This window comes from Camelina sativa, chromosome 1 (genome assembly GCF_000633955.1).
Source record: "Camelina sativa cultivar DH55 chromosome 1, Cs, whole genome shotgun sequence".
Classification (NCBI taxonomy): Eukaryota; Viridiplantae; Streptophyta; class Magnoliopsida; order Brassicales; family Brassicaceae; genus Camelina; species Camelina sativa.
The window spans coordinates 9038318-9064673 of NC_025685.1; the positions used below are offsets into that span (position 1 = coordinate 9038318).

The 26356-nt window shown below is 39.3% G+C and overlaps 9 protein-coding genes across 9 annotated transcripts in view; 4 read left to right on the plus strand and 5 right to left on the minus strand.

The window, feature by feature from the left end:
- LOC104784491 (mitotic checkpoint protein BUB3.1-like) lies at nt 718-3546 on the plus strand. Its single transcript, XM_010509521.2, has 9 exons — nt 718-933; nt 1070-1200; nt 1394-1476; nt 1739-2005; nt 2149-2224; nt 2304-2384; nt 2696-2774; nt 2857-2957; nt 3248-3546. The coding sequence occupies exons 1-9, from the start codon at nt 820-822 to the stop codon at nt 3333-3335; spliced, it is 1020 nt and encodes a 339-aa protein (XP_010507823.1). The 5' UTR covers nt 718-819; the 3' UTR covers nt 3336-3546.
- LOC104784500 lies at nt 3587-7420 on the minus strand. Its single transcript, XM_010509530.1, has 2 exons — nt 6540-7420; nt 3587-4520 (listed from the first exon to the last, which is right to left on the minus strand). The coding sequence occupies exons 1-2, from the start codon at nt 7418-7420 to the stop codon at nt 3587-3589; spliced, it is 1815 nt and encodes a 604-aa protein (XP_010507832.1).
- Nucleotides 7986-14381, plus strand: LOC104705683. Its single transcript, XM_010421738.1, has 8 exons — nt 7986-8241; nt 8346-8694; nt 8830-9292; nt 9413-9502; nt 10049-10215; nt 11955-12431; nt 12494-13262; nt 13584-14381. Exons 1-8 carry the CDS (start codon nt 7986-7988, stop codon nt 14379-14381), a joined length of 3369 nt encoding a protein of 1122 aa, XP_010420040.1.
- LOC104705691 lies at nt 14870-17006 on the minus strand. Its single transcript, XM_010421749.1, has 4 exons — nt 16227-17006; nt 15872-16141; nt 15695-15786; nt 14870-15614 (listed from the first exon to the last, which is right to left on the minus strand). Exons 1-4 carry the CDS (start codon nt 17004-17006, stop codon nt 14870-14872), a joined length of 1887 nt encoding a protein of 628 aa, XP_010420051.1.
- Nucleotides 17292-17705, minus strand: LOC104784511. Its single transcript, XM_010509543.1, has one exon. It carries the CDS (start codon nt 17696-17698, stop codon nt 17417-17419), a length of 282 nt encoding a protein of 93 aa, XP_010507845.1. The 5' UTR covers nt 17699-17705; the 3' UTR covers nt 17292-17416.
- On the minus strand, nt 17839-20788 carry LOC104784517 (probable beta-D-xylosidase 5). The gene is made up of 6 exons (XM_010509554.2): nt 20459-20788; nt 19973-20362; nt 19724-19893; nt 19551-19648; nt 18700-19467; nt 17839-18618 (listed from the first exon to the last, which is right to left on the minus strand). The coding sequence occupies exons 1-6, from the start codon at nt 20753-20755 to the stop codon at nt 17996-17998; spliced, it is 2346 nt and encodes a 781-aa protein (XP_010507856.1). The 5' UTR covers nt 20756-20788; the 3' UTR covers nt 17839-17995.
- On the minus strand, nt 20967-23362 carry LOC104784529 (dual-specificity RNA methyltransferase RlmN 1). The gene is made up of 7 exons (XM_010509562.2): nt 23001-23362; nt 22665-22775; nt 22438-22572; nt 22191-22295; nt 21691-21860; nt 21487-21586; nt 20967-21390 (listed from the first exon to the last, which is right to left on the minus strand). The coding sequence occupies exons 1-7, from the start codon at nt 23253-23255 to the stop codon at nt 21148-21150; spliced, it is 1119 nt and encodes a 372-aa protein (XP_010507864.1). The 5' UTR covers nt 23256-23362; the 3' UTR covers nt 20967-21147.
- On the plus strand, nt 23503-25870 carry LOC104784539 (magnesium transporter MRS2-3). Its single transcript, XM_010509574.2, has 6 exons — nt 23503-23995; nt 24258-24470; nt 24555-24683; nt 24824-24984; nt 25067-25298; nt 25407-25870. The coding sequence occupies exons 1-6, from the start codon at nt 23564-23566 to the stop codon at nt 25692-25694; spliced, it is 1455 nt and encodes a 484-aa protein (XP_010507876.1). The 5' UTR covers nt 23503-23563; the 3' UTR covers nt 25695-25870.
- The window catches only part of LOC104784548 (uncharacterized protein DDB_G0286299-like), a 3513-nt gene continuing 3187 nt past the window's right edge, over nt 26031-26356 (plus strand). The window contains exon 1 of the mRNA XM_010509586.2: nt 26031-26289. Within this exon, the coding sequence (XP_010507888.1) occupies nt 26219-26289 (71 nt within the window). The 5' untranslated portion in view covers nt 26031-26218. The remainder of the gene's footprint in view (nt 26290-26356) is intronic.

Consider the following 26356-nt stretch of genomic DNA (forward strand, 5'->3'; position numbering starts at 1 on the left):
TTTTTTTTTTTTTTTTTTTTTTTTTTTCTTTCCAAAACTAAATTGTATATTGCTTGTTAAGATGATTTGTTGAGGCAGTTCATTGTTATACGGGGTTAATTGACCCCTATAACAACAATCTGAAATATCTTTTTTTCATCTTTGAAAATAGTTATAGTGATCCCAACCTGTACTACTAATGATTGACCCCCATAAAGTTAAATATAAATACAAGAAAACCTCAATATATAATACAAAGAGTTCAAATTGTTGGAGGTTGGGCTCTCGCTATATTTTGAAATCCGATAATGTTAAGTGTAATATAATTCACTTAAATTTATTTATTGTTTTACTAAACTCAACTTTTCAACTTGAATTTTCGTTGACCAGAACTTTAAACCATTAAAGTTTTCATTTTAGAGTTGATTTTCAGATAAAGATTTGCTTGTTTTATTTTATTTTATGGTGGTATGCTTATTTGTTTAATGTTTCTTTTGGCTTAAAATGCTCATAATGAAATTAATTGCACTCTTTAGATTATGTATTTGGGTTGAAATGTCTTAAGTTTTTTTTTTTAACACATTTGTATCATAAGGATGTGAATTTTTTTTGAACTGAATTTTAGTTTTTTTTTTCTTTTTCTTTTTTAGAATGTTGAATAGAAGATTCTCCACCCAACAAAAAAAAAAATAAAGAAAAAGAAATAGATCTAAATCGACCTTTGCAAAGATAATTTTGAATTCAAAATTAAAAAACTACGCCTTCTTTTTCTTTCAAATCTCTCTCTCTCTCTCTCTCTCTCTAGAAACCCTAGAATTTGTGTGATCTTAAACGGGAACTATGACTACGACTCCGTCCGCCGGTCGTGAACTCTCGAATCCACCGTCCGACGGCATTTCCAATCTCCGATTTTCCAATAACAGTGATCATCTCCTCGTTTCTTCATGGGATAAGGTTAGCGGTAGTCAAAAAACCCCTTTCTACTTTGTCTTTAAATTGACTCCAACAGTCCTCTTTATCTGAAGATAATTTCTTCTTCTTCTTCTTCTTCTTCTTCTTCGTCTTGTTCTGTGTTTGTTTTGAATGTAAGCGTGTGAGATTGTATGATGTGAGCACCAATTCGTTGCGAGGCGAGTTCTTACACGGCGGAGCAGTGCTCGATTGCTGTTTTCACGATGATTTCTCCGGCTTCAGTGTTGGCGCCGATTACAAAGTCAGAAGGTATTCTCTTCTCTTCTCTTCTCTAAGCTATTATTGTTCGTTTGAAATGAGTATTTTTGTGGTGATGATTTCTCTTTATATTGATAAGTGACGGCTATGCAAATTTCGAACTGAAGCTTCCTACTTTTAGCAAATGCTCAAAATCTGTTGTAAGTTTGTTTGATTTAAGTGGTGTTCTCTGGTTGTACTGCAGGATTGTTTTCAATGTCGGCAAAGAGGACATTTTGGGGACGCATGACAAACCAGTGCGCTGTGTTGAGTATTCTTATGCTGCAGGTACGTTGTAAAGAGTGGTATTCATGCTTTTTATGCTAGTTGAACAATAACACTGACGATTTCTGCTGCTTTTATTGTCTACACAACTCGCAGCTAAGCAAAATTCTTTTAGTACATCCCGATGTTACCTACTGTAAAACAGCTTATTTAATTAATACTCATGGACTTTGAACTTTCGTTTCTAGTATTTTTCTAATGTAACTGTATCTTACTGTCCCAAAAGTAATGCTGACACATCATTATGTTTTATGTGATGTTACAGGGCAAGTGATCACTGGATCTTGGGATAAAACAGTTAAATGTTGGGATCCAAGAGGCGCAAGTGGGCCTGAACGCACCCAGGTGGGAACTTACTTGCAACCAGAGCGTGTTTACTCAATGTCTCTTGTTGGACATCGTTTGGTGGTGGCAACAGCAGGACGGCATGTAAACATCTATGATCTCAGAAATATGTCTCAGCCTGAGCAAAGAAGGGAGTCTTCACTTAAATACCAGACTAGATGTGTGCGTTGTTATCCTAATGGAACAGGTTAGATGGCTCTCTTATTGTTTCTGTGGTTGATGGTAGTATCTGGAGTTGCTAATTTTTCCTCCAATTCCAAAGTATACTGTACTCTCAGTTCCTCTTATTCCACATCGTTGAATTGAAGATCTGAAATTGAAAATTTACAGGATATGCTCTTAGCTCTGTTGAAGGAAGGGTCGCCATGGAGTTTTTTGATCTATCAGAGGCTGCTCAAGCTAAAAAGTATTTTTTTTTCTTGTGTTTTTCTTCTTTTCTCTTTTCCAAAACTTTTACTTACAGATGTATTTGAACTTGTTCTCAGATATGCTTTCAAATGTCATCGGAAAACAGAGGCTGGAAGAGACATTGTTTACCCTGTAAATTCCATTGCCTTCCATCCAATGTAAGTTCTTATAGATAAATTCCAACTGTTTCATAGATTTCTAGATTTACTACTACTTACAGAACACAAGAAGGTTAAAATAATAGTTCAACTAAATAAGGACTTTGAAATTTAGTTCACAGCTGCTTGGATGCTAATATGCTGTGTGTGTAAACAGTTTTTTGTAACCAATTTTTTTTTGAGTCTAATATTAATTGGACAATATGTTAATTTATTCTTGGTCTGAGAACTAATGGGAAAAATTATAATGCTGAGAAATCTCTCCTGTATAGCTTCTTTCAAGTGTAATCATCTGAGATTTTTAATTGCAGTTATGGCACCTTTGCAACTGGAGGTTGTGATGGTTTCGTCAACATTTGGGATGGTAACAACAAGAAGAGGCTATATCAGGTTAGTAATGGGCAAGATCATTATTCTCTGAGTGTTTAAGTATGGGACACAATTGATTTGCTCCTTGTTGTTCACTTTGTAGTACTCAAAGTATCCAACAAGTATCTCAGCACAGTCATTCAGTCGAGATGGTCAGCTACTGGCTGTTGCTTCAAGTTACACGTTTGAAGAGGGGGAGAAATCGTAAGTAGCTTGTTCCCTTTCTAATCCTTTGAAGTTTTAGAACAGTGTGCCTTTGAAATCTGTGATGATTTGAACTTTGGTTTGGTTGGTTGCTTACAGAGAATAACATAGCATAGAAGTATATTGCTACATTAGAGAATCTTAACTTTCAGATCTGATCTATATGACCTTTAAACGCATCTTTTTTTGTTTTTGACACAGAACCGCACACTTGAAAATGTTAATCTCTTTGTATTTGGTTTCGAGTTAGAATTCTCTTTGATTGGGTCTCTCTGTGTGATGTTTTGTAGGTATGAACCGGAGGCCATCTTTGTAAGAAACGTGAACGAAATCGAAGTGAAACCAAAACCCAAAGTATATCCGAATCCTGCTGCGTAAAAAGGAAGAAACACCAAGTTAATTTCCTGTGTTCTTTTTCTTCTTTCTTGTATTTGCTAGGAGTGTTCTAATGATTGAGTCAACTGATCAACGTATGTTTGAGATTTTAATTAATTAGTGAAATACCCACATTCACCGAATATGTTTCGAAGTCTTCGTAGTCAATGTATCTTTGCAAACATATTTTATAAAATAGACAAACTTGCAATGCTTAAATGAGGTTTCTACAGAGTCTAAAAGACAGAAAGAGATCATTCTACAGATTCTTCGTTGAATTCGAAGTCTATTTCTTGTAGCAACGATCTAACGTCCTTCGCCTCCAACTCGTCCTCAACCTCGACTCTGAAGAACCTACGGTGAACTTCCTTGAGTAACTTCAAAACATTCGCCAATCCACCGTTGCTTTCACTCTCGTCTGTCTTCCCCTCAGAGTAAGGCTTTGACTCTTGGCCTTTGGGTCTGAAATAGGAGTACTTGCTAATATTAACTAGGTTACTCTTGTGATAAGGCCAAACTTTACGCGTATCATCCACAATCACCACCCCACGCTCCTCAGCCAAAACCAAATCAAGCGTCTTCATATGAGGACTCTCTTCTTTTGTTATCACTCTATCCCCAAAATAGAGTTTCTTCGGATCAATCACCTCCAAAATTTGCTTAGCATATACGCGACTACCGTTTGTGTAAACATACATGGTGAACATCTCGTTTGCTTCTTTCAAGAAGTCGCGAACAAAAGGCCTTAGCTTTGTCAAAAATTCCATGGGATCTCCTGAGGCTTTGATTTTCCATAGATCGTCCCTCTTCGTTGAACCTGCTTCTTCGAGTAGATACTTCTCTGCTTCGGAGAGACGCGGAACCTCTTTAGTGTGGAGAAGCGTGTGGTCCAAGTCGAGTACAAGGTGAAGCTTCTTCTCGTTGAGACAAGATAACTTCATTGTTAAGCACTTGGTTAACGCCACAGCTTCGTGGCTAAGCTGTAAACCTTGGAAAATATAATCGAACGCTCGGCCTTGCCTTTTGTCAATTGTTGATTTGCAGGCGATGCAGATTCCATGAAGTGCGTACCCGTGACCACAGCTACTAGAAGAGGATAACGATAACGGTGACTCGTTAGTCTTTGGTTCGATCTTTCGCCTTTTGGCTTGTGGTTCCGAAGAATGCTTTTTAACAACGGACATGATTGAATAACCTAACTTGAGAGAGTCGATGAGAGAAAAAGAGACTTGAATTTGATGTTCAGAAACCTAGAGGAGAGAAAAAGAGACTGAGGTTTTATAGGGAGATAGAGACCGTCACTAAAATTGGAAATATTGAAATCCTGAGAATGCTTTGTTTATCTATCTTCTGCTAATTGACTATAATACCCTTATTCTAGGGTACTTCACTTCCAAAACAAATTTAACTGATTTTTACTAGATAATGGAAAAAAATGTTTTCCTTTCGTATACTAACTAAAAAGGTAATTATGTAAAGTCTAAATTTGTTAATATATATAAAAAAAGTTCATAACCCTATAAAAAAAGAATATATATATATATATATATAATATTTTTAATCTATTCAAGAAAAGAAGTAAAAGTTTCACCATATTATATTAATAAAAACATCTTAATATATTATAGTCTTAACTTTAATTCTTTTAAATTATTTATAAAAAGAAATAATTTATTTGTTTATATAAAATTTGAATATCAATAGAGCTTGACATGTAACAAAACTGTAAATCACTTTGAGAACTCAGCTAATGCTATAATGATATATAGGTGTAGTTATAAGAAGTTGATAACCAATTTAAACATTTGGATACATCCTATCTTATTTGACAAATTCAATCCGTTCACTAGTTGTCATTGGCACAACTAATAAAATCATATGCAAAACTTTCAGTTCAGAATATTAGTCATTTAAATCAATAACATATACAATGTATGAGGATATGTTTTGTGAAAATTAATGCAATATTCTATTAATTTATTTTCATCAAATGTTTTTAATCTTATAGAATCAAACAAAAACCCAAAGACACTTTTAAAGGTATGTATATGCTTCTTTGTCAAGATCATTTTTATATGTATATGCTTGCTTCTTTGTCAAGATCATTTAAATCAATAACATATAAAAATATTCTTCTTATTAAAAGAATTAAAATATTCTTTTTATTAAAAGATCACTATATTATGATTTTTTTAAAAAATATATTAAACTATTAACCTCAATTCTTGAAACATATAGAAAAGAAAATCCTAGTTTAATTTGACGACAAAAAAAAGAAAGAAAAGTTACATGGAAATTGTCTTTTAGAATTAATGGTGTTTGACTGTTGGTGAGACATTCGTACTATATGTCTTTTAGATCAGTTGTTGACTTAAAATTTATCACAAACATATATGTTTCAATAGAATCCTATAAATCTTGTTCCTCAGTACTCTACCAGAAGCCTCTGGAATCATCATCATCACCACTTCGGCACTTCCTCTTTTTTTTCCTTCATCTCTATCTCCTTTTTATTTGACCAATGACTCACTTGCTCGTTTTTATCTGAACATCGGTACCCTACTGACTGCTCATCTTTTTACTTTATGGCACCTTTGCAACTGGAGGTTGTGATGGTTTCGTCAACATTTGGGATGGTAACAACAAGTAGAGGCCATATCAGGTTAGTAATATGGGCAGAAACTTTTAGTTCTTGCGATGGTCTCAGTTCTTGTTATCTGCTCTTCTTTTCCCTTTTGTATTACTCAAAGTATCCAACAAGTATCTAAGCGCTGTCATTCACTCGATATGGTCGTCAGCTACTGGCTGTTGCTTCAAGTCACACGTTTGAATGAGGGGGAGAAATCGTAAGTAGCTTGTTCACTTTCTAAATTATTCAACGCTGATCAAGCAGAACACGTTCTGTTTTTGTCACAAAACCGCACAGTTAAGGATCTTAATCATGTAATGCGAAACCTGAGTTAGTGTTTTACAAGCACGAACTATAGAGACCAGTTTTGCAAGGAACGTTAACGAAATCGAAGTGAAACCGAAACTAAAAGCATATCCGAATCCTGCCGCATAGAAAGGAAGAAACAGAAGTTAATTTACTATGTTGAATTTAAGTATTTTCTAAGAAGAGCTAGCCAAAGATTGATTCAACAAACATAAAGAGATCATTCTACAGATACTTCGTCAATACGATCAAACTCTATTTCTTGTAGCAGCAACCTGACGTCCATTGACTCCAACTCTTCCTCGACCCTAAAGAATCTACTGTGAACTTCCTTGAGTAAGCTTAAAACATCAGCCAATCCACCGCTACTTTCACTCTCGTCTGTCTTCTCCTCAGAGTGAGGCTTTGACTCTTCACCTTCGTATCTGAAATACTTGTACCTGCTAATCTCCGATAGGTTACGCTTATGATTGGGCCAAACTTTACGCGTATCATCCACAATCACCACCCCACGTTCATCAGCCAGAACCAAATCAAGTGTCTTCTTATCAGGACTCTCGTTTCTTGTTATCACTCTATGCCCAAAATAAAGCTTATTCGGATCAATCAGCTTCAAAATGGCTTCAGCGTAATCCCGAGTACCTTTTGTGTAAACATACATTGTGAACAGCTCGTTGGCTTCTTTCAAGAAATCGCCAACAAAAGGCCGTAGCTTCAGTAAGTATTCGATGGTTATGGCTGGTATGGGATCTCCTCTGACCTTCATCTTCCACAGATCTTCCCTTGTAGTTGAACCCGCTTCTTCGATGAGATACTTCTCTGCTTCGGAGAGACATCGAACCCTAACGGAGTGAATAAGCGTGTGGTCCAAGTCAAGAACAAGGTGAAGCTTCTTCATGCTGAGACAAGAGAAGTTCGTTGTGAGACGCTTTGTTAACGCTAAAGCCTCTTGGCTTAGCTGTAAACCGTCGAAATGATAGTCGAGTGCTCGGCCCTGGCTATTTTTGTCCACCTTTGATCTGCAGACGGTGCAGCCTCCATAACAAATGTACCAGTGACCGCAGTTATCAGGAGACAACAATGAAAACGAGGGTTCTTTCTTCTGCCTTTTGGATTCTGGTCGTTCCGATGACAGATCTTTATCTAACGACATGATTTTGTCTGATCTTTGAAATGAATCCTTTTGAGAACTGATCCGAGATCTTGGAGCGAAGTTAACAACAACAAAAAAAAACCCTAATTTGATGAGAAACCTGGTCAGAAGAGAGACCGATATAGTAGTGTAACAGAAACTCAGATCTCATCTCTTTTTTTTTTTTTCTTTTTTTTTTGATATCATTCGAGATCTCTCACTTGTCACGTATTTTACTAGGTTTGTTGAAAAAATAAAATCCTAAATCTGTTTTTTTTTTTTTTGCTAAACCTTCATTTTATTGGCTTGTTATGGATGATAGATATTAGAATCATATGTTGGACTTTGTATATTGGGCTTATAATGTTTATGACGGTTTATGTTAAACCTAAAACCCTAGAGTTAGACATGTATATATAAGTTTGTTGAGTTGTTTAATAAGATCAAGTTGGTTTGATATCTAATTCTACATGGTATCAAAGCTAAGATCACAAAAATTTCTCTAAAATTTTGCTTTTCAATCGACAGTTTCGATTTTCTCTTTCTTGATTTGTTCAAAATTTTGTTTCTTGCGTGACAAGTAAACATGTCCTCCGTCGAAGATAACTCTTCTGCAACAAAGAAGGATGATTCTCCGCAGTTAGTGACTCTGGTTGTTTCTCTTTACACCTTGTCAAGTTCCGACAATCTTGGTTCCATGATCTCGTCGGTGTCGTTAAACGGGGAAAACTATAATGAATGGGCAACGGAGATGTTAAACGCATTCCAAGCCAAACGTAAACTTGGTTTCATCAATGGGTCGATTCCTAAACCAGCTGGTGACGATTCCAATTGGAGAATTGGTTGACGGTGAATTCTGTGATCGTCAGTTGGATAAAGACTTCGATTGAACCAAAGGTGAAATCTACAGTTACCTTTATCGCGAACGCTCATCTACTTTGGTTAGACTTGAAGCAGCGTTTCTCGGTTGGGAACAAGGGTCGTGTTCATCAACTCAAAAGTCAGCTCAGCGCTTGTCGACAAGAAGGACACACAGTCGCTGAATACTATGGCAAGTTGTCCACTTTGTGGGAGGAATACCAAATTTACAAACCTCTCACAGTTTATTCGTGTGGTTTGTGCACATGTGGAGCTACATCTGCACCTGCAAAAGAAAGAGAGGAAGAGAAGATTCCCCAATTTTTTTTGGGACTTGATGAATCCAGATTTGGGGGTCTTTGTGCTAATCTTGTTGCCATGGATCCTATTCCTTCTCTTGGTGAAGTGTACAGTAGAGTAATTCGAGAAGAGCAACGGTTGTCTTCCACTCGTCTCCATGAACAATGAGAGGAAGCTGTTAGTTTTCTTGCTCGGTCTGATGCTTCTAGTGGAAGCAAACCAAAATCTGTCCTTGGTAAATCTCGGTTCTCTTGTTCTTATTGTGGTCATAGTGGTCATGAGAAACGAGACTGTTGGCAGCTCGTCGGCTTTCCGGACTGGTGGTCGGAGAGGAATGGGAAGAGAAATGCTGGTCGTGGTTCTGGTGGCCGAGGAAGAGGTCGTGGTATTGCCTCCAACGTCGGCGGTCGTAGACATGGTCAATCTGTTACAGCACACGCTACTAGTTCTAATCCTTCTGGGTTGCCTGAATTTACACAAGAACAATTGAAGGCTTTCACTCAGTTCATTCAAGGAAATTCAAGCAATGGCACTGCTGCTACTAATAATTCGAACAAGTTTTCTGGTAAGATCACTTTTGGCAATGTTATTTTGGATACTAGAGCTTCTCATCACATGACAGAGACTCTTTCTTTGTTGACCAATGTGGTCTCTATTCCACCAAGTCCGGTTGGATTTGCTGATGGGAGTAAAACTTTTTCTATAAGCATGAGATCTTTTCCACTCTCCAAGGATGTCTAGTTGACAAATGTTTTTTTTGTGCCGTCACTCAACTGCACATTGATCTCTGTTTCTAAAATTCTGAAACAAACAAAGTGTCTAGCCATGTTTTCTGACACTCTTTGTGTTTTGCAGGACCGTTTTTCGAAGACTATGATTGGAACCGGTGAAGAGCGTGATGGTGTGTATTATCTTATGGATGTGGCTACAATGAATTTTCATATGGTAAGTGCGGCTACAGATCCTGCCTTGTGGCATCGGCGTTTAGGATATCCTATTTTTTAAGTTCTTTCGTCTTTACCTTTGTTTTCTCGTTCTTTGTCTTCTGTTAGCTCTACGTCTTGTGACGTGTGTTTTAGAGCTAAACAAACAAGAGCTGTTTTTCCAGATAGTCTTAATAAAACAACAGATTGTTTCTCCATGATTCATTGTGACGTATGGGGACCATATTGGTTCCTTCTTCTTGTGGTGCAGTGTATTTTTTGACGATTTTTGATGACTTCTCTCGTGCATTGTAGACGTTTCTCCTCCTTGAGAAGTCTGAAGTAAGACGTGTTCTTACAATTTTTTGCAATACACGGAAAGCATTTTGGTAAAGCTGTCAAGGTGGTTCGAACCGATAATGGGACATAATTCATGTGTCTTTCTTCTCATTTTCGTGCTAATGGGATTGTTCATCAAACATCTTGTATTGGCACGCCTCAGAAGAATGGGCGTGTTGAAAGAAAGCATCAGCACATACTAAACGTTGCTAGAGCATTGTTATTTCAGGCTAGCTTGCCTATCAAGTTTTGGGGGGAAGCCATTCTTACTGCAGCATATTTGATCAATCTTACACCGTCTTCTCTTCATTCTGGTCGCAGTCCTTTTGAGTTGCTTCACGGTTTCAAACCTACCTATGACCAGCTTCGTGTTTTTGGACACATAATGATACAAGGGTTTTGGGGAAAAGTCTTTATTATTGTGTTGTTTTTGTTAATCAATGATACAAGGGTTTATATAATACTAAGTATTAGGGTTTACAACAACATTAGAGTTTATAATAACCGACATAGACAAGCCCAACATGAACTGTCAGCCCATACACCAATACTCCCCCGCACGACAAACGTGGTACGCAAAACACAAACTTTGCAATCATAAAACGGAACACGTATGTCGTGGACACTTGTCAAGGACAGACAAACCATGTCAACAAAATCCTTTGGGCATAAACTTTAATCTTGAAAATTGGGGTGGAACATCAGCTCATCTTCGGTTTTTGGTAAAAGGGAATAACAACATCTCGTGTGTGCAAATCCTGCAATCTCCACAAATAATTGTCCTAATCTTGGACAATCCACAAATCGGACTAAAAAAAAATGACCTAAAAACATAACCGTTCCAAACAACTTCCCCGTAATGGTAAAACTATTACCAAATAAAAAATTCAGAAAAATTCATAACTCAAACTCATAAACCATATAAACCGTGAATACATCATCAATAGTTTAAATAAAAGAAAACCCCCATTAATTATTAAGAAAACCAAAACTATATCCCTCAAACAAGCTGGAAAAGGAAACTGACAAAACACATAACCAAATTATTCTCCCAACCATAAACTAAAAGCAAAAGTTTTTTTTCCCTTACCACCAAGGTAAAACAATATAAGAAAAACATTAATTGTGTTGGCATAAACCAACGTCATCTTCATCATCGACACCATCGTCTTCATCGGCTTCACATCCCATGATTATTGGGATCACAAGAACACTAATGCGGAAGCTTTAATTTAGATCCACAAGAATCGCCTGCTCTGATACCATGTTAAATTCGGGTTTTACTGTGGGCTTGCAACTCAAAACCAATTGGCAATAAGTGGAGAGGCCATAACCCTTTATATACTACTTAAATCTTTCACATCTTTCCGATGTGGGATATTTTACACTAACACCCCCTCCCCCCCTCACGCTCAGGCATGACCATCTGAAGCGTGGGCATATGTGGGAACAACATCCACGGGGTGGCCCAACAAGCAATCTGCTCTGATACCATATTAAATTTGGGCTTTTACTGTGGGCTTCCAACTCAAAACCAATTAGCAATGAGTGGAGAGGCCCTAACCCTTTATATATTACTTAAATCACTTACATCTTTCCGATGTGGGATATTTTACAATAACACCCCCCCCCCCTCACGCTCAGGCATGACCATCTGAAGCGTGGGCATATGTGGGAACAACATCCACGGGTGGCCCAAGAGGCAACTTGCTCTGATACCATATTAAATTTGGGCTTTACTGTGGGCTTCGAACTCAAAACCAATTGGCAATGAGTGGAGAGGCCCTAACCCTTTATATATTACTTAAATCCCTTACATCTTTCCGATGTAGGATATTTTACATCGGAAAGATGAGTGGAGAGGCCTATACACCAAGTCTTAGTTTCTCCTCCTTGAGAAGTCTGAAGTAAGACGTGTTCTTATAAATTTTTTGCAATACACGGAAAAGCAGTTTGGTAAAGCTGTCAAAGTGGTTCGAACCGATAATGAGACAGAAGTCATGTGTCTTTCTTCTCATTTTCATGCTAATGAGATTGTTCATCAAACATCGTGTGTTGGCACGCCTCACCAGAATGGGCGTGTTGAAAGAAAGCATCGGCACATACTAAACGTTGCTACCGCATTGTTATTTCAGGCTAGCTTGCCTATCAAGTTTTGGGGGGGAAGCCATTCTTACTGCGGCATATTTGATCAATCTTACGCCGTCTTCTCTTCATTCTGGTCGCAGTCCTTTAGAGTTGCTTCACGGTTTCAAACCTACCTATGACCCGCTTCGTGTTTTTGGTTCCGCATGCTATGTTCATCGTCTCAGTCGAGACAAAGATAAATTTGGTCAGCGTAGTCGTTTGTGTGTTTTTGTTGGCTATGCTTCTGGCAAGAAAGGTTGGAAGGTCTTTGGTATTGAAAGGAATAAGTTCCTTGTGTCTCGGGATGTGATCTTTCAGGAAGAAGTTTTTGCTAATGCGTCACCGGTTTCTACGTTACCTCTTGTGTCGGATTCTCAACCATCCGGTGATGATGATTGGTTGGTAACTACTACAGATGCATGGGGGAGCTCTGCTCCTAGTTCTCCGGATTCTGCTGTCCAAGACATTGCTCTTGACAACTCTTTGTTTCATGATTTCAGTGTTGCTCCGGAGACTCCTCCTCCTAATTCTGTTCCCATTGCTATAGAACCGGTGGTCCCGCTGTTCTACCCTCCACTGTTGTTCCGGTTGTTCCTCCTACAGTTGATCCTCCTAGTCTTCCTCTTGCTGACCAGGCTGTCTCTGCTCCGTTACTGACTGTGTCGGCTTCTCCACAATGTCAAAGCCAGCGTTCTTCTAAGCCTCTTGCTCGTCTTAATGATTACATCCTCTATAACGTTAATTACAAACCATCATCCTCTACTGCTCTTCCCTACTCTTCTTCAACGTCTTCAATCTCGGTCCCAGGTATCTCTTTGTCTCCTTTCATGGATTTTGTTTCTGATGATGAGTTTTCATCGGCTCATCGTGTTTTTCTTGCGGCTGTTACTAACAATAATGAGCCTAAACATTTTAAAGAGGTTGTTCAGATCAAGGTGTGGAATGATGCAATGTATAAGGAGGTTGATGCTCTTGAACTGAACAAAACAGGGGAGTTGGTTGAGCTTCCTCCTAATAAGATTGCTATTGGTTGTCAGTGGATTTATAAGACAAAATACAATGATGACAGTACTGTGGAACACTACAAGGCTAGACTTGTTGCTCTTGGTAATAATCAGGTTGAGGGGGAGGATTACAAAGAGACTTTTGCTCCTGTTGTTCGTATGACTACAGTTCGCACTCTCCTTCGTCTTGTTGTGGCTAAGAATTGGGAGGTTTATCAGATGGATGTTCACAATGCATTCTTACATGGGGATCTTGATGAGGAGGTCTACATGAAGCTTCCTCCGGGTTTCCATCATTCTCATCCAGGAAAGGTTTGGCGTCTTCGCAAATCCTTGTATGGGCTCAAACAAGCTCCTCGTTGTTGGTTCAATAAGTTGTCTGATTCTCTTTTGCGTTTTGGTTTCTTCCAGTCGTATGAAGATTACTCGCTCTTCTCTTATACTCGCAATAACATAGAGCTTCGAGTGTTGATTTATGTTGATGATCTCATCATTTGTGGCAATGATGGATACATGCTACAAAAGTTTAAAGATTATCTTAGTCGTTGTTTCTCAATGAAGGACTTGGGCAAGTTAAAGTATTTTCTTGGTCTTGAAGTCAGTCGTGGGTCTGATGGTTTCTTTTTGACATAGCGTAAGTACGCTCTTGATATTGTTGCTGACACTGGGGACTTTGGTTCTCGACCTGTTCACACTCTTGTGGAACAGAATCATCACCTCGCTATTGACGATGGTCCTGTACGCTCGAATCCCAAGTCGTATCAGCGTTTAGTGGGTCGTTTGCTGTATTTGTTACATACACAGCCTGAGTTGAGCTACTCTGTTCATGTCTTGGCTCAGTTTATGCAAGAGCCACGCGAAGCACATATGGAGGTAGCTATGCGTGTTGTCCGTTACTTAAGTGGCTCGCCTGGGCATGACACTTTGCTTAAGTCATCTTCTGATTTGTCCATTGAGGTTTATTGTGATTTGGATTGGAGTTCTTGTCCGCTTACACGTCGGTCGCTTAGTGCCTATGTTGTTCTGCTTGGTGGTAGTCCTATTTCGTGGAAGACAAAGAAGCAGAAGACGGTTTCTCATTCTTCCACAGAGGCCGAGTATCGGTCTATGTCTTTTGCTCTTAAGGAGATTAAGTGGCTTCGTAAGTTGTTAAAGGAGTTAGGTATCAACAACGCTGCGCCAGCTCGCCTGTTTTGTGATAGTAAAGCTGCTATTTATATTGCTTCGAATCCTGTTTTCCATGAGCGCACCAAGCACATTGAAAATGATTGTCATGCTGTTCGTGATGCGGTTCGTGAAGGAGTGATTGTCATGCAACATGTTCATACGACTGAGCAACTCGCCGATATCTTTACAAAGGCTCTTGGTCGTGATCAGTTTCATTACATTCTGTCCACGTTGGGCGTTCGTGATCTTCACACTCCACCGTGAGGGGGAGTATTGAGGATAAATATTAGAATCATATGTTGGGCTTTGTATATTGGGCTTACAATGTTTATGACGGTTTATGTTAAACCTAAAACCCTAGAGTTAGACATGTATATATAAGTTTGTCGAGTTGTTTAATAAGATCAAGTTGGTTTGATATCTAATTCTACACTTATCTACTTGATAAGTCCCTTATCTACTTGATAAGTCCCTTTTGGCAAATTCGTAAATACACTGCCATACACAATTTATACAAATGGACGTTGATAAAAACGTTACGTAATTAACTAAAAGTCTAAAACCAACAAAAAAAATAGATACCAAAATCGTGACGTAATTAATATTTCTGCTACTTTCCCCATTCCGGTTTGGTTCGATACGGTTAGACTCATCATCCACTAAACCAAATTAAATTTCACTTGAAAATTCTAGTACCTTGTGGCCTCAACTGGAAACAATCAACAGAGAAACAAAAAAGTAACATTGTCTTTTCAGAACATATGTTGTTGTTGATGATGAGACATGAGATTGTTACTACGTTGATGACTTAACAAAGAAGTTGTCTCAACATGTTTCAATAGAATCCTATAAATCTTGTTTCTGACCCTACGACAAGCCTCTGTTTCAGACTCTGTCATCATTATCATTACCACTTCCTCTTTTTCTTCTTCTTTGTCTCCTTTAACAATGGCGTCTAACCAATCACTTACCCGTTTTATCTGATACATTGTTTCCCCTACTTGTTGACTGCTCATCTCTCTCCACTTTGTTCCATTGGTGATTTCATCTAAATACTTCTCGACTCGGCTTAGATACCAACTTCTTCCTTCTTCCCTAAGCCAGTTTCTGAGTTCGTTCGATGCTCTTCCTAACCTCTCCTTTCTCTGTCCTAATCCCGAGTCAATTTCACTTGTGTTACCTTCACGGTCTTCGATTTCATGAGAAATAAGGGTAAGACCCTTTCTCCCGGGGATCTGTGTAAGCTTACTTGCAGATAAAGTAACCAGTTTGAGATCGGTAGCCAATGCTGATTTGATCCACTGAGTCGCCTTTTCGCGTCTCTCATCCCCTGTTTTCACTATGTTGGAATTGCAATGCTCTGTTTCTTCAGTTGATAGTGATTGAATGATGAGCCTGCTCTTGCTTAACTCATCTTGGAAACTCAAGAATTCTCCAATTCGTAGCTCTTGATTTTGATGATGTTGGTTTCTTTTGTCCGAAAGCTCCGAGTATGACCTATAACATTTCAGTTAGAAAATTTCTTGAGCAAGAAGATACAATTAGTTGTGTTGTGTCTCAATTAAAGGGAAACGCACCTTAGACATTTGAGCAATCTTTCAGCAGCTGAAGCCTCTAACAATGCTTGGGATGCAGCTCGAATAGCCGTATCTCTCTGTCTCAGAACGTCCTGCCAGATTCGCGAATGAACTCTCTCTCAAACAGATCAAAACACATTTTATATGATTCGATTAAAAGCTATTAGTATTACTTACCTTTCCGAGATTTACAACTTTTGGAGGAAGTGAATTCCAGAGGATCTCTGTTTCTGTCCAGCTTCTTTTCCTCGATATCGAATCCGAGGATGCAAGGGTATTGCTTTTAGGTGGAAGAAGGTTCTTACTCCTATTACTTCCATTTCCATAGCTTAAGCTTTTAGCCCATCTTGGAGATGGTGAAACTACACCATCTCTTCTTCTTGTTCTACTACTACTTGACTTCTCCTCTATCCCTCCATAACTTCGGACAGAAGGAGAAGGTGAAGCCTGAAAATTATTGACAAAAAAACAAATATATCAGAATATGTCTAAGGAGATCTTATTGCGAAAAGTCAATTTCTATAAAACTTACCGCAATAGAACTTCGAGCTCTTGAAACATATTTAGGGTCATGATCATGAGTCTTAACCATGGATGGATCTAATGACTCTCTTCTCATTCTATTATCACTCAAACCTATCCAGCTTCTTCTCCTAGCTACAGAAGATAAAGACGAAGAGCAACTCGAAACCATTGACTCCGTATCATCTATTTCTTCCATTACACTCGAAAGGTTTTTAGATAACCCTAAATCCGTAAAATTTAACTCAGAGACGCTTGAGTTGTTCCATCTCGTTCTTCTTGGCCTCTTCACTTGTTGATCGTAGCTTTGCTCAATATCTGATAAACCGCCACAGAACTTTTCGATCCTTTCTTTAGGGATTAGATCGATTGGATCACCGGTGCAAGCCCTTCGACCTGGAGTTGGTCTAATGCCTTTGATCATGGGAACCGGATAAGCGAACTCAAGCTTCTCGACGAATATCAATTGACCGATTTGTAACTTGTCGTAGAGAACAAGATCGTTCTCTTCTCGAGGCAATGAGACGTACATTGAATGTGTTGAATCTGATATTCTCAAGAAGAAACCTTTGTTTGGCCATAACCCTCCAGCAGCTAAAACAGGGATTATGCTTCTTATCTGCAGCATAACCGGTCTGTGATCAACGTCTCTTCGCACTTTCCCAACTCCCATTTCTTCTAGAAGCTTGAAAAGAACGCCTGATCTTAGTTCTGCCATTGCTTGTGATAGAATCAGAAGAAACACAAAGAGACAAGAACAGAGAAGGCTACGTTTCTCAATCTGTTGCATACAGACAAGAACAAGATTGGCGGAATCTGATATGTTTATGTTTTGATTCTTTTCAAAATGGAGTAAAAGGGTTTTTTGGGAAATCCTTAACTGTTTTTCTTCTGATCAAAAGCCCTAATGCGGATACTTCTTCCTTGACTGCCAAGCAATCAACAGCATTTTTTTTCTTCCTCTGTTTATTATTAAGTTGTTTTGCAGTTCTCTTTACTATTATTGGCCATTCTTGTTAATATGTCAAATTAAGGAAAAACACAATTGATTTTGTATTTGATTAATATAGTCATATAAAAAGAAAAATAAATTAATTAATTTCATTGATAGGTCAGATTTATTACAATTTTAAATAACAGAAATATAACATCAGAATTATATTTGTTTCTTTCTTACATAAATCAACAACTTCATGCAAGCTAAGTCTTTGTTGCTATATCTTGGGAAGAGGAATCTTTATTCACAAAATTTTGACCAAAACCTGAAGATCTCTGATCAAACATATCCATTATAACAGGTGGATTGTACTCTGATTTAGTTCGACGGTGAGAAGATCCCTGTACTGAAGAAGAGCCTTCTTGTCCCATCATTAGTGGTCGATAGCTTCGGCTTGATCCTACAAACATCGATCGATACATCTGATGATCACGTTTATGGTCTTTCTTGATAGCATGAATCAGATATGGAATTAACCCCTCCATTATGTAATTTTATGTTTCTGTAATACAAAACAATATCTTATAGAAACCTACTATTTATATCATGTGGCATAAGAAGAAAAGTTAAAATTTTCTTTGTATTATTATGTTGACTACTATATATTTCGGTTCAAATATTTGGATAAGAATTGACCCTGTTTGTGGTATTATACCAAATTTTTATTTAGGTTTTTGGTCATAATTGATGATAGCATTACAGTATTGACTTTTGAAAATAACAACTATAGTAGGCTTTTTGACAATAACAACTTTAGTAGAATCTATGGGCTCTGTTGTTTTTTAGATAGAAACCGTTGAATCTCTGGCCAATCTAACGTTGAGATGATGATAGATTTGTTGATCGCTGTTAGAGCCGATAACAAGCGTGTGGTATCCTGTGACCAGTTTCCTTTTACCGTGAGTATCCACAAGGCTAAGTTCTTTGCAGACATCAAACTCAACGGTAACTTTCTCTGTCATGCTTTTTCCAACTTCTACTTTCTCAAACCCTATCAGTTGCGTCTGTGGCACGCCACCACCCACCAGAGACTTTGAACACTTTGGGGGTTTCCAGAACACAAGCACCACGTGGCTTCCAGAGCGTAGCCCGTGGTTCTTGACCCCGATAACGATCCGGATCTTGAGATTGTGGCAGTTTACGGTGGCTAGATCGACAGATGTTGTCTTGTTTATGTTCAAGATTGGGTTGGTTTTAATGTGTATGAACGATGGAGCTGAGAGAACAAAAGTAGAGAAAGAAGAGTAGCTAAGTCCGTATCCGAAATTGTAAACCGGTTTCCCTGTGTAGAATCTGTAAGATCTTCCAGGGAAACCAGAGGTTGAGTTAGGTCTCATGTTCATGTCTGTCATCGCAACCTTATCTGCAAACTCTTGTGAGTACCATGTCTCTGGTAGTCTCCCAGCTGTTACAACAACAAAGACAAATAAGTAAGTAACTGTGTCTAGGGTTCAATTAGGGTTTAGGGTTTAAACTAGAGGCTTACAAGGATTGTAGTCACCAAAGATGACTTGAGCTATAGCGTCTCCTCCAGCTTGACCAGGATATCCGACCCATAATACCGCGCTAATCTTGCTCAGATTCTTGGCGAAGGAGATATCTATAGGTCCAGCAGACATTATGACCAAAACAACTGTCTTCATTGCAGTACTAGCCACATCTCTCACCAGATTTTCTTGATAACCCGGAAGCGTTAGGTTAACCCGGTCAAGACCCTCTGCCTCTACCGTCTGATCCAATCCAACCACCAAAACCGTCACATCAGCCTCTGAAGCCGCCTTGACTGCTGCTGGAATCAGTGTTTGGTCATTGCATTTGACATCTTTACATCCCAGCTCGTAAACAACCTTTTCGGATACATACTTTTGTAGCCCTTGTAAAGGGCTTGTGTACTGACAAGGCACACCCGCGTAGTTACTAATCATAACCTTTGTAGCATTTGCATTTGGACCTATAACCGCTAGTTTTTTAACCGCGGTCTTTGACAATGGAAGATCTCCTCTGTTCTCAAGTAGTACAATCCCCTGTTTCGCGGCTTCCAGCGCAAGCATTTGATGATCCTTGCTGCAAACATCAGACGGTCCAAGATGACCAAAGGGAAGCGATTTTGGATCTCCATCGAAGAATCCGAGCCTCATGAGAACAATGTAGTTGTAAATCAGCGCTTCATCAACTTCTGATGCGTTCAATTTCTTAAGCTTCACTGCATTCTCTGTGTACTTACCTAGAAAGTCTCCACAGTTCATGTTCAAACCTGTTTCAGACAAAACAACATATTTTACTTCTCATAGATCAAAAATGGCATTTCTAATATAATGATGATCTAAAGTTTTTTGCCTGCTTTGAGAGCGATAGCAACTGCGTCTTCACGTGTCTTGGTGTAATGAATGTCGTCGAAATAGACCTGAATGGAATCACAATCCGAAACGATGTACCTGCGACCATATAACTCTATCTTTAGGTCAAATTGGTTCTTCTAAAGGGGCAAGAAAGTAGAAAACGATACTGACCCGTCAAGACGCCATTGGCCTCGGATAACTCCACGAAGAAGATTAGGGTCTGCACAAGTTGGGATACCATTAACTCTGTTGTAAGAACACATCACACTGCTCACATCTCCTTCCTCTACACAGCTCTTAAATGGCGGCTGATACGTGTCTTCCAAGTCTTGATTAGTTACCTTCCCACCAAAACAATCACAAATACATCAACATTAAGATCAATTCTAAGGAATTGAAATTTATGTATTTTTATATAACCTTGGCGTCGAAATGGAATCTATCGATGCCTTTCCAGTTATCAAGATCATAAGCAGTGTAATGCTTGCAGCAGCTAGAGACCTTAAGCCACCGTGATTTTCCGGCGTCGTGAACGTCTTGTAATCCCTTAACGTAGTTCACAGCGTATTTTGAAACAACGAGAGGATCCTCCCCTGGCGTCTCTTGACCACGACCCCATCTTGGATCTCTAAAGACGTTAACGTTGGGACTCCAATACGTTAGGCCAGCAAGTCCTACGTTGTGCATCGCTCGAGCCTCCGTAGAAACCACTTCTCCCATTTTTAGCCACAACGATGTGTTAAAGTTCGCTGTCGTTAATATCGTCGCCGGGAAACTAGTCGCTCCAGGCACAGTCCCGTTGAAACGCACCTTAGAAACAAACTCAAAAACGTAAGCGTTTCATTACACAAACAACTCATGTATGTTCATCATATTCATGTATATGTACAGTTATGATGCTTTTACCCCTGGTCCAACGTCGGAGACGCCGTGGAGAGCTTCCGACCACCACTCGTACGGAGGAACACCGAGCCTTGGAACTCCTGTTGCTTTGTTTACGAGTTGCTGGACTTTTTCCGTGAGGGAGAGACGTGAGACCAAATCTTTGGCGCGTGCTTCATACGACAACGAGACGTTACAGAAACCGTACTTAGCAGTCGCAGGGGCATTTTTATCACATGCAAAGTTCTTCTGAGACTCGCATAGTGATGAAACTAGAGCTGCTATTAGCAGAGAGATATTCACAAATCTTCTTACACTCATCTTTCTATGTTATTTTCTCTTATGGAATGAAAGCAAGAGTATGGGGTTCGTTTTATAGGCGGGAAGAGAAGTTAATTACTTTTACTACCGTGATATTTACTTCATGAAAGTTAACTTAGTGCTGGCTTTAAAACATTTACTTCAACTTTAATGATGACATAACATCACTTGTTGGTCAATATTTTAAAAGAGAAGTTAAATCTCCATGTGATGAAGTGTAAGAAGGACTAAGGACCATCTCTGTTTGTCTTACTTGCATATAAGAGTGAGCCAAGTGTTTTCCACGAAGTGATGAGGACAAAATGTGAAGTTTAAGAAAAGGGTTTTGAAGAGTGGCTTTGAAGATACTACAAACCAGTCCAAATGTCTGTTTCATGTCTCTGGTCCTAAAGTTAGAGATGTAGATCTTCAATGTCTGGAAGTTCCACAATTCCAGGAGTCCTTCTGTTGTCTGGTTGGTTCACGGCTAGCTGACCGCAAGCACCACTAATATCCTGACCCATTTCTTTGCGAATTGTGGTTCGGATCTTGTACGTTTCCCTCAGGATTTTCTGGAAAGTTGATACGCTTTGTACACTGCTTGTTTCGAATTGGCTTGTGGACCCAATTGGGTTAAATGGTATCAAATTTATAACCTGTTCAAGAAAAGAGCACAGAGTTTCCATCAAAAGTATCATCATATAATTGCAGAAGCCTTCAACAAGAGTTTACTAAGAAATCAAAGATTTTACCACTTGAAATGTCTTTAGCAATTCACCAAGTAGATGAGCGTGCTGCTCTTGATCATTTACTCCATCAAGCATTATGTACTCAATGAAGATCTTTTGTTGACTGTTATATCCAAGGAAAATGTCGCACAATATGTTATGATCTTTAATTTAACAGCAGGGATTGTGGTTCTAACATTTAGTAGAAAAAGCACCAGTTAAGAGTACCTGTTCTTTTGGAAAGTTTGAAGTGCATCCATAAGCTTTTGTAGAGGAAAGGCTCTAGCTGCTGGCATGATCTGGCAGCGGATTTCTTGAACTGGTGCATGAAGAGAGACTGCTAAACTTACACCTGGTAGATCATTGTGTAGCTTGCTAATTGCGTGAACAATTCCGACCTATGCAGATGACATTCGGATGTAGAAAAATTTATTAGCTTGCTACTTAAAAAAAGTGTCAACCTACGCAGCATTTCATGATTTAAAATTATAGACTAGAAGTCTAGACTATACAGTTAGAGAAAGGAGAAAAATTAAATCAGAAAGAACTTTCTATTTATCCCCTGAAAACCAACATCTACAACTGAGCAACTTAACCACAAAAGCCAGAAGTTGTCCCGGAAATCGAAAACTGCAAGATTTAATAGATCAAAGTTTATAGTTTAACAACCTCACCAAGTTTCATAATGCGCTTTACGAATGTCTCAAGGCAGTTTTCTTAATACTTACAGTTGATATGGTAATTCGTTTTGGTGACAGCTGAAATGGCTGTTTTAACATAACGCGGACAGCTTCAACAACAGCATTGTAGTTATTTAATGGTTCTCCCATTCCCTGATCATAGTCATCAAACCAAGGCAACAACTGGTAAATAAACTTCATCAATTGAGAAGGTATAAAAAGACAACCTCAACAAATAAGCATAAGGCAAGGTACACATCGTGTATATAAAATGCAATAAAAGAAGCAAAAATACCATGAAAACGATGTTGCGTATATCAGCTATGCGGGAGGCGTGAACAAGCTGCTCCACAATTTCTCCAGATGTTAAATTGCTTTTAAATCCCATGGTACCAGTAGCACAGAAGGTGCAACCCATCTTGCAACCAACCTATTGATGATAAATACTTCATATAAGATGTCCTTATCACTTCCACGGTGATTCGATGAACCAAGATGACAGTACAAGATAGTAATCAATACCTGCGACGAAATGCATAATGTAGTTCTTATACCTCCAGGACGTGGTTTCCCTCCACACATACCCAACCGAGTATCGTATCTCATTACCACAGCTTCCACTAAAGCTCCATTCTTGAATTCCAAAAACAAGAAGCAAGAATCGAATATGAGTTAATCAGATAACAGAGACGATGTGTTGTAATCACAAAGTAAACCTCTCAGCAACTAAACCTCTTCTTGTACACTTCCCTTAATCTACAAAGACTAGTATCATGTTCATTCGTAATATCGTATCATGCCCAACACATTTACAAGAAAAAAAAAAAAAACGAAGAAACAGAGAGAGTAGAAGAGTACCTGGAGTTTGATGAGGAGTTTTGAGGTGGTGCCATCGGAGGAATGGAACAGGGAGTGAAGAGACGAAGTAAGAGTCTTGAACTTGGAATGGAGAAGAGAGTAAGCAGCTGAGGGCAATGAAGGGATCTCGTCCCAAACGCAATCAGGATTCTGAATTACATACTTCCAGATTTGAATCGCGAAATTGGGATTTATCCCCGCCGATTCAAATTCCGATCTGATTTCCGAAGCGTCGAACACCGATTTCAACTTCATCGATTCTTCCTCGGGAAAATTCAATTCTCAGAGCTCGCCGTCGCCGATTTCTAAAGCCCTAAACACTTTTAAAAAGCAAAAACTCTCATCAGCCTCCGTCGTTGCAAAAACAAAATCAAAGAAGAAGCTAAAACCGGTTAATCTAAACCAGATTTGATTTTGTAGGGGAAGGGGAATCTAAAACCGGTTTATCTTAACCGTTTAAATCCTTTTGTTGCGGACGAGCCGGATTATAAATTGAGATCGCAACTTGAGACTTTCACTTAGCTGCTCGATCTCTCTCTCTGATCACAGCAATCGTGTAAGCGATGAGAGGAGCTAGACCTGATGAATTTAATTTCAATACGAATCCATCGACTCCTAACATTGGGCAGCCTACACCTCCGTACCCCGCCGGTGTGGGTGTGGGTGGCGGTGGACGGAAGAAAGGCGTTGGGGTGAGGTCGTGGTTGGTGCTCGACTCGTCAGGGAAGCCGCAGCCCAAGGAAGAAGGGAAACACGCCATCATGCGGCGAACGGGATTGCCGGCGCGAGATCTTAGGATTCTCGATCCACTGTTGTCGTATCCGTCGACTGTTCTGGGTCGAGAGAGAGCGATTGTTATCAATCTGGAGCATATCAAGGCGATCATCACCGCTCAAGAAGTTTTGTTGCTTAATTCCAAGGATCCTTCGGTTTCACCTTTTATTGAAGAGTTGCGGCGGCGGATTCTGTGTCACCATCACGCCACTAAACCTCAGGTAATTCGAGAAATTAGGGTTTTTTTTTAGTTCACTATTCCTTTTTATTCGCTGATTTGGTTGCATTGTTTGTGAAATGGAAATGGAGGTTGGTAGCTACATCTTTATATGATTTGGCAATGGAATCTGTATATGATAGCTAATCTCGTGTTGAGAAATGGCTGACTCTGTGATTTTTGAAATGGTGATGTTGTGTGAAGATTATGATTTTCAAGTATAGCTGCTAATCGCTCTCTGCTCTCTTTGTGTGTGTCGAGTAAAGGAGGAACACAACTCTGAGGGAGAGCCTCAGACGGGGATGGATCCTGCCCAAGGAGAAGCTGGAAGGCTACAATCATCTGGGGATCAAGGGAGTGAAGCCAAGAAGGATGCGAAGCAAAGTCTTGAGAATCAAGATGGATCAAAGGTTCTTCCGTTTGAGTTTGTTGCTCTGGAAGCCTGTCTTGAAGCTGCATCGAGCAGTTTGGAACATGAGGTAAGTACTTCCTTAAGGACTCTACTACACAGAGTGTTTTGCTTCTCTTGTGTGAGATTTTCAGTCATTTTTTCGTTAATGTAGGCCACAAGATTGGAGTTAGAGGCACATCCAGCGTTAGACAAACTTACTTCCAAGATCAGTACCCTTAATTTGGAGCGGGTTCGACAGATTAAAAGTAGGCTGGTTGCAATTACTGGACGTGTTCAGAAGGTGTTATGATTCAGACATTCCATTGCTTCTTTTGATCTTATGATAACGATCTGTCATGTTTCCTCTTAGTAGTGAACATAAGAGACCACCATCTTTGCATAACTTAAAACCTTTTTCTCTTCACTTGTATCATGTTCTAGGTTAGGGACGAGCTAGAACATCTGCTAGACGATGATGAGGATATGGCTGAGATGTATCTTACAGAGAAGTTAGCTCAGAAACTTGAGGATTCGTCAAATTCCTCTATGAATGAAAGTGATACCTTTGAGGTTGATATTCCTCAAGGAGACGAGGATGACAGGCATGTACCTACTTTCTGAACATACTAATTCGGACTGTTTTGATGTAATTCTAACATCTGCTATTTTACTAAAACCTGCCAGGCTTCCTCCCGAATTTGCATCAGAGGCTAACAGAGATGAAGGCTATCTTCGAGCAAATGAGGCCCATGATCTGCTTATGAGTGCTCACAGTGCACTTAGCAGAAATAGCCGTGGGACTCACACAAGCTCAACCCGAAGTGCCATGACCAACAAATTAGATGTTGAAGAGCTTGAAATGCTTTTGGAAGCATATTTTGTGCAGATCGATGGAACATTGAACAAACTATCAACAGTAAGTAAATCGACCATATGCTTTTTTGGTATTTTATCAGACGAAATGGCACACTTTCCGGTGATGAGATAACTTTCTAATCAAATCCATGCTGTTGTGTTGAAAAAGCTGAGGGAGTATGTGGATGACACGGAGGACTACATCAACATAATGCTAGATGACAAGCAGAATCATCTTCTGCAGATGGGTGTGATGCTAACGACAGCTACCTTGGTGATGAGCGCCTTTATAGCAGTGGCTGGTGTATTCGGAATGAACATTACCATAGAGTTGTTCAAGGATGAGAAAGCTGGTCCGCAAAGATTCCTTTGGACAGTGATTGGAGGTTCTGTGGGAAGTATATTCCTCTATGTTGGTGCCATCGGGTGGTGTAAATACAAGCGCCTTCTTGAATGAGTCGTCGACCAAGGGTATTGGGAGAATGATGATGATGTCTCTTGCCACAAAGTCTATTTAAACGAACGAGACTTATGTATATCCATCCATCTTTCCTCTCAAACCTTTTTTTTATCCGGTCTCTCCTTCGCTAGTTGCATGCTTTCAGTATCCTAATAAATGAGCAAATTGCCATCTACAAAGTTGCATTTATTTTTTTTTTCTTCCTATTTTGACATCTTTACAGATAATTTAGATACCGCAATTACAATTTGTGTATATGTATCACAAACGAACCAAATCATAGTATGACTACGTTCAAGAATTATGGGTTGCTTTTTGAACACAATTTCTAAACATATGGGGGTTTTTCTGATACATTAAGAAATGAGAGGTGGAAACTATAATTTTTGAGGAAATTGACAACTCTCCGACGGAGGAATTAGATTAGAAAAAAGAGAGAGGAGTGGGAAGGGGAGAAGAGTTTTATAGTAAAAGCCCTAAAAATCTCTCGAGGGAGAAGAGAAGAGAAGAGAAGAGGAACCATGTCGAGGCGAGAGAGCAGAGATTCAGACCCTAAACGACGACAGCGTTCTAGAATCGATCGCGAACCCAGGTCTGCTTGCTTCCCTTACTCTTTCGTCTTTACACTCAAATTCTTCTGGGGGGGGGGGGGGGGGGGG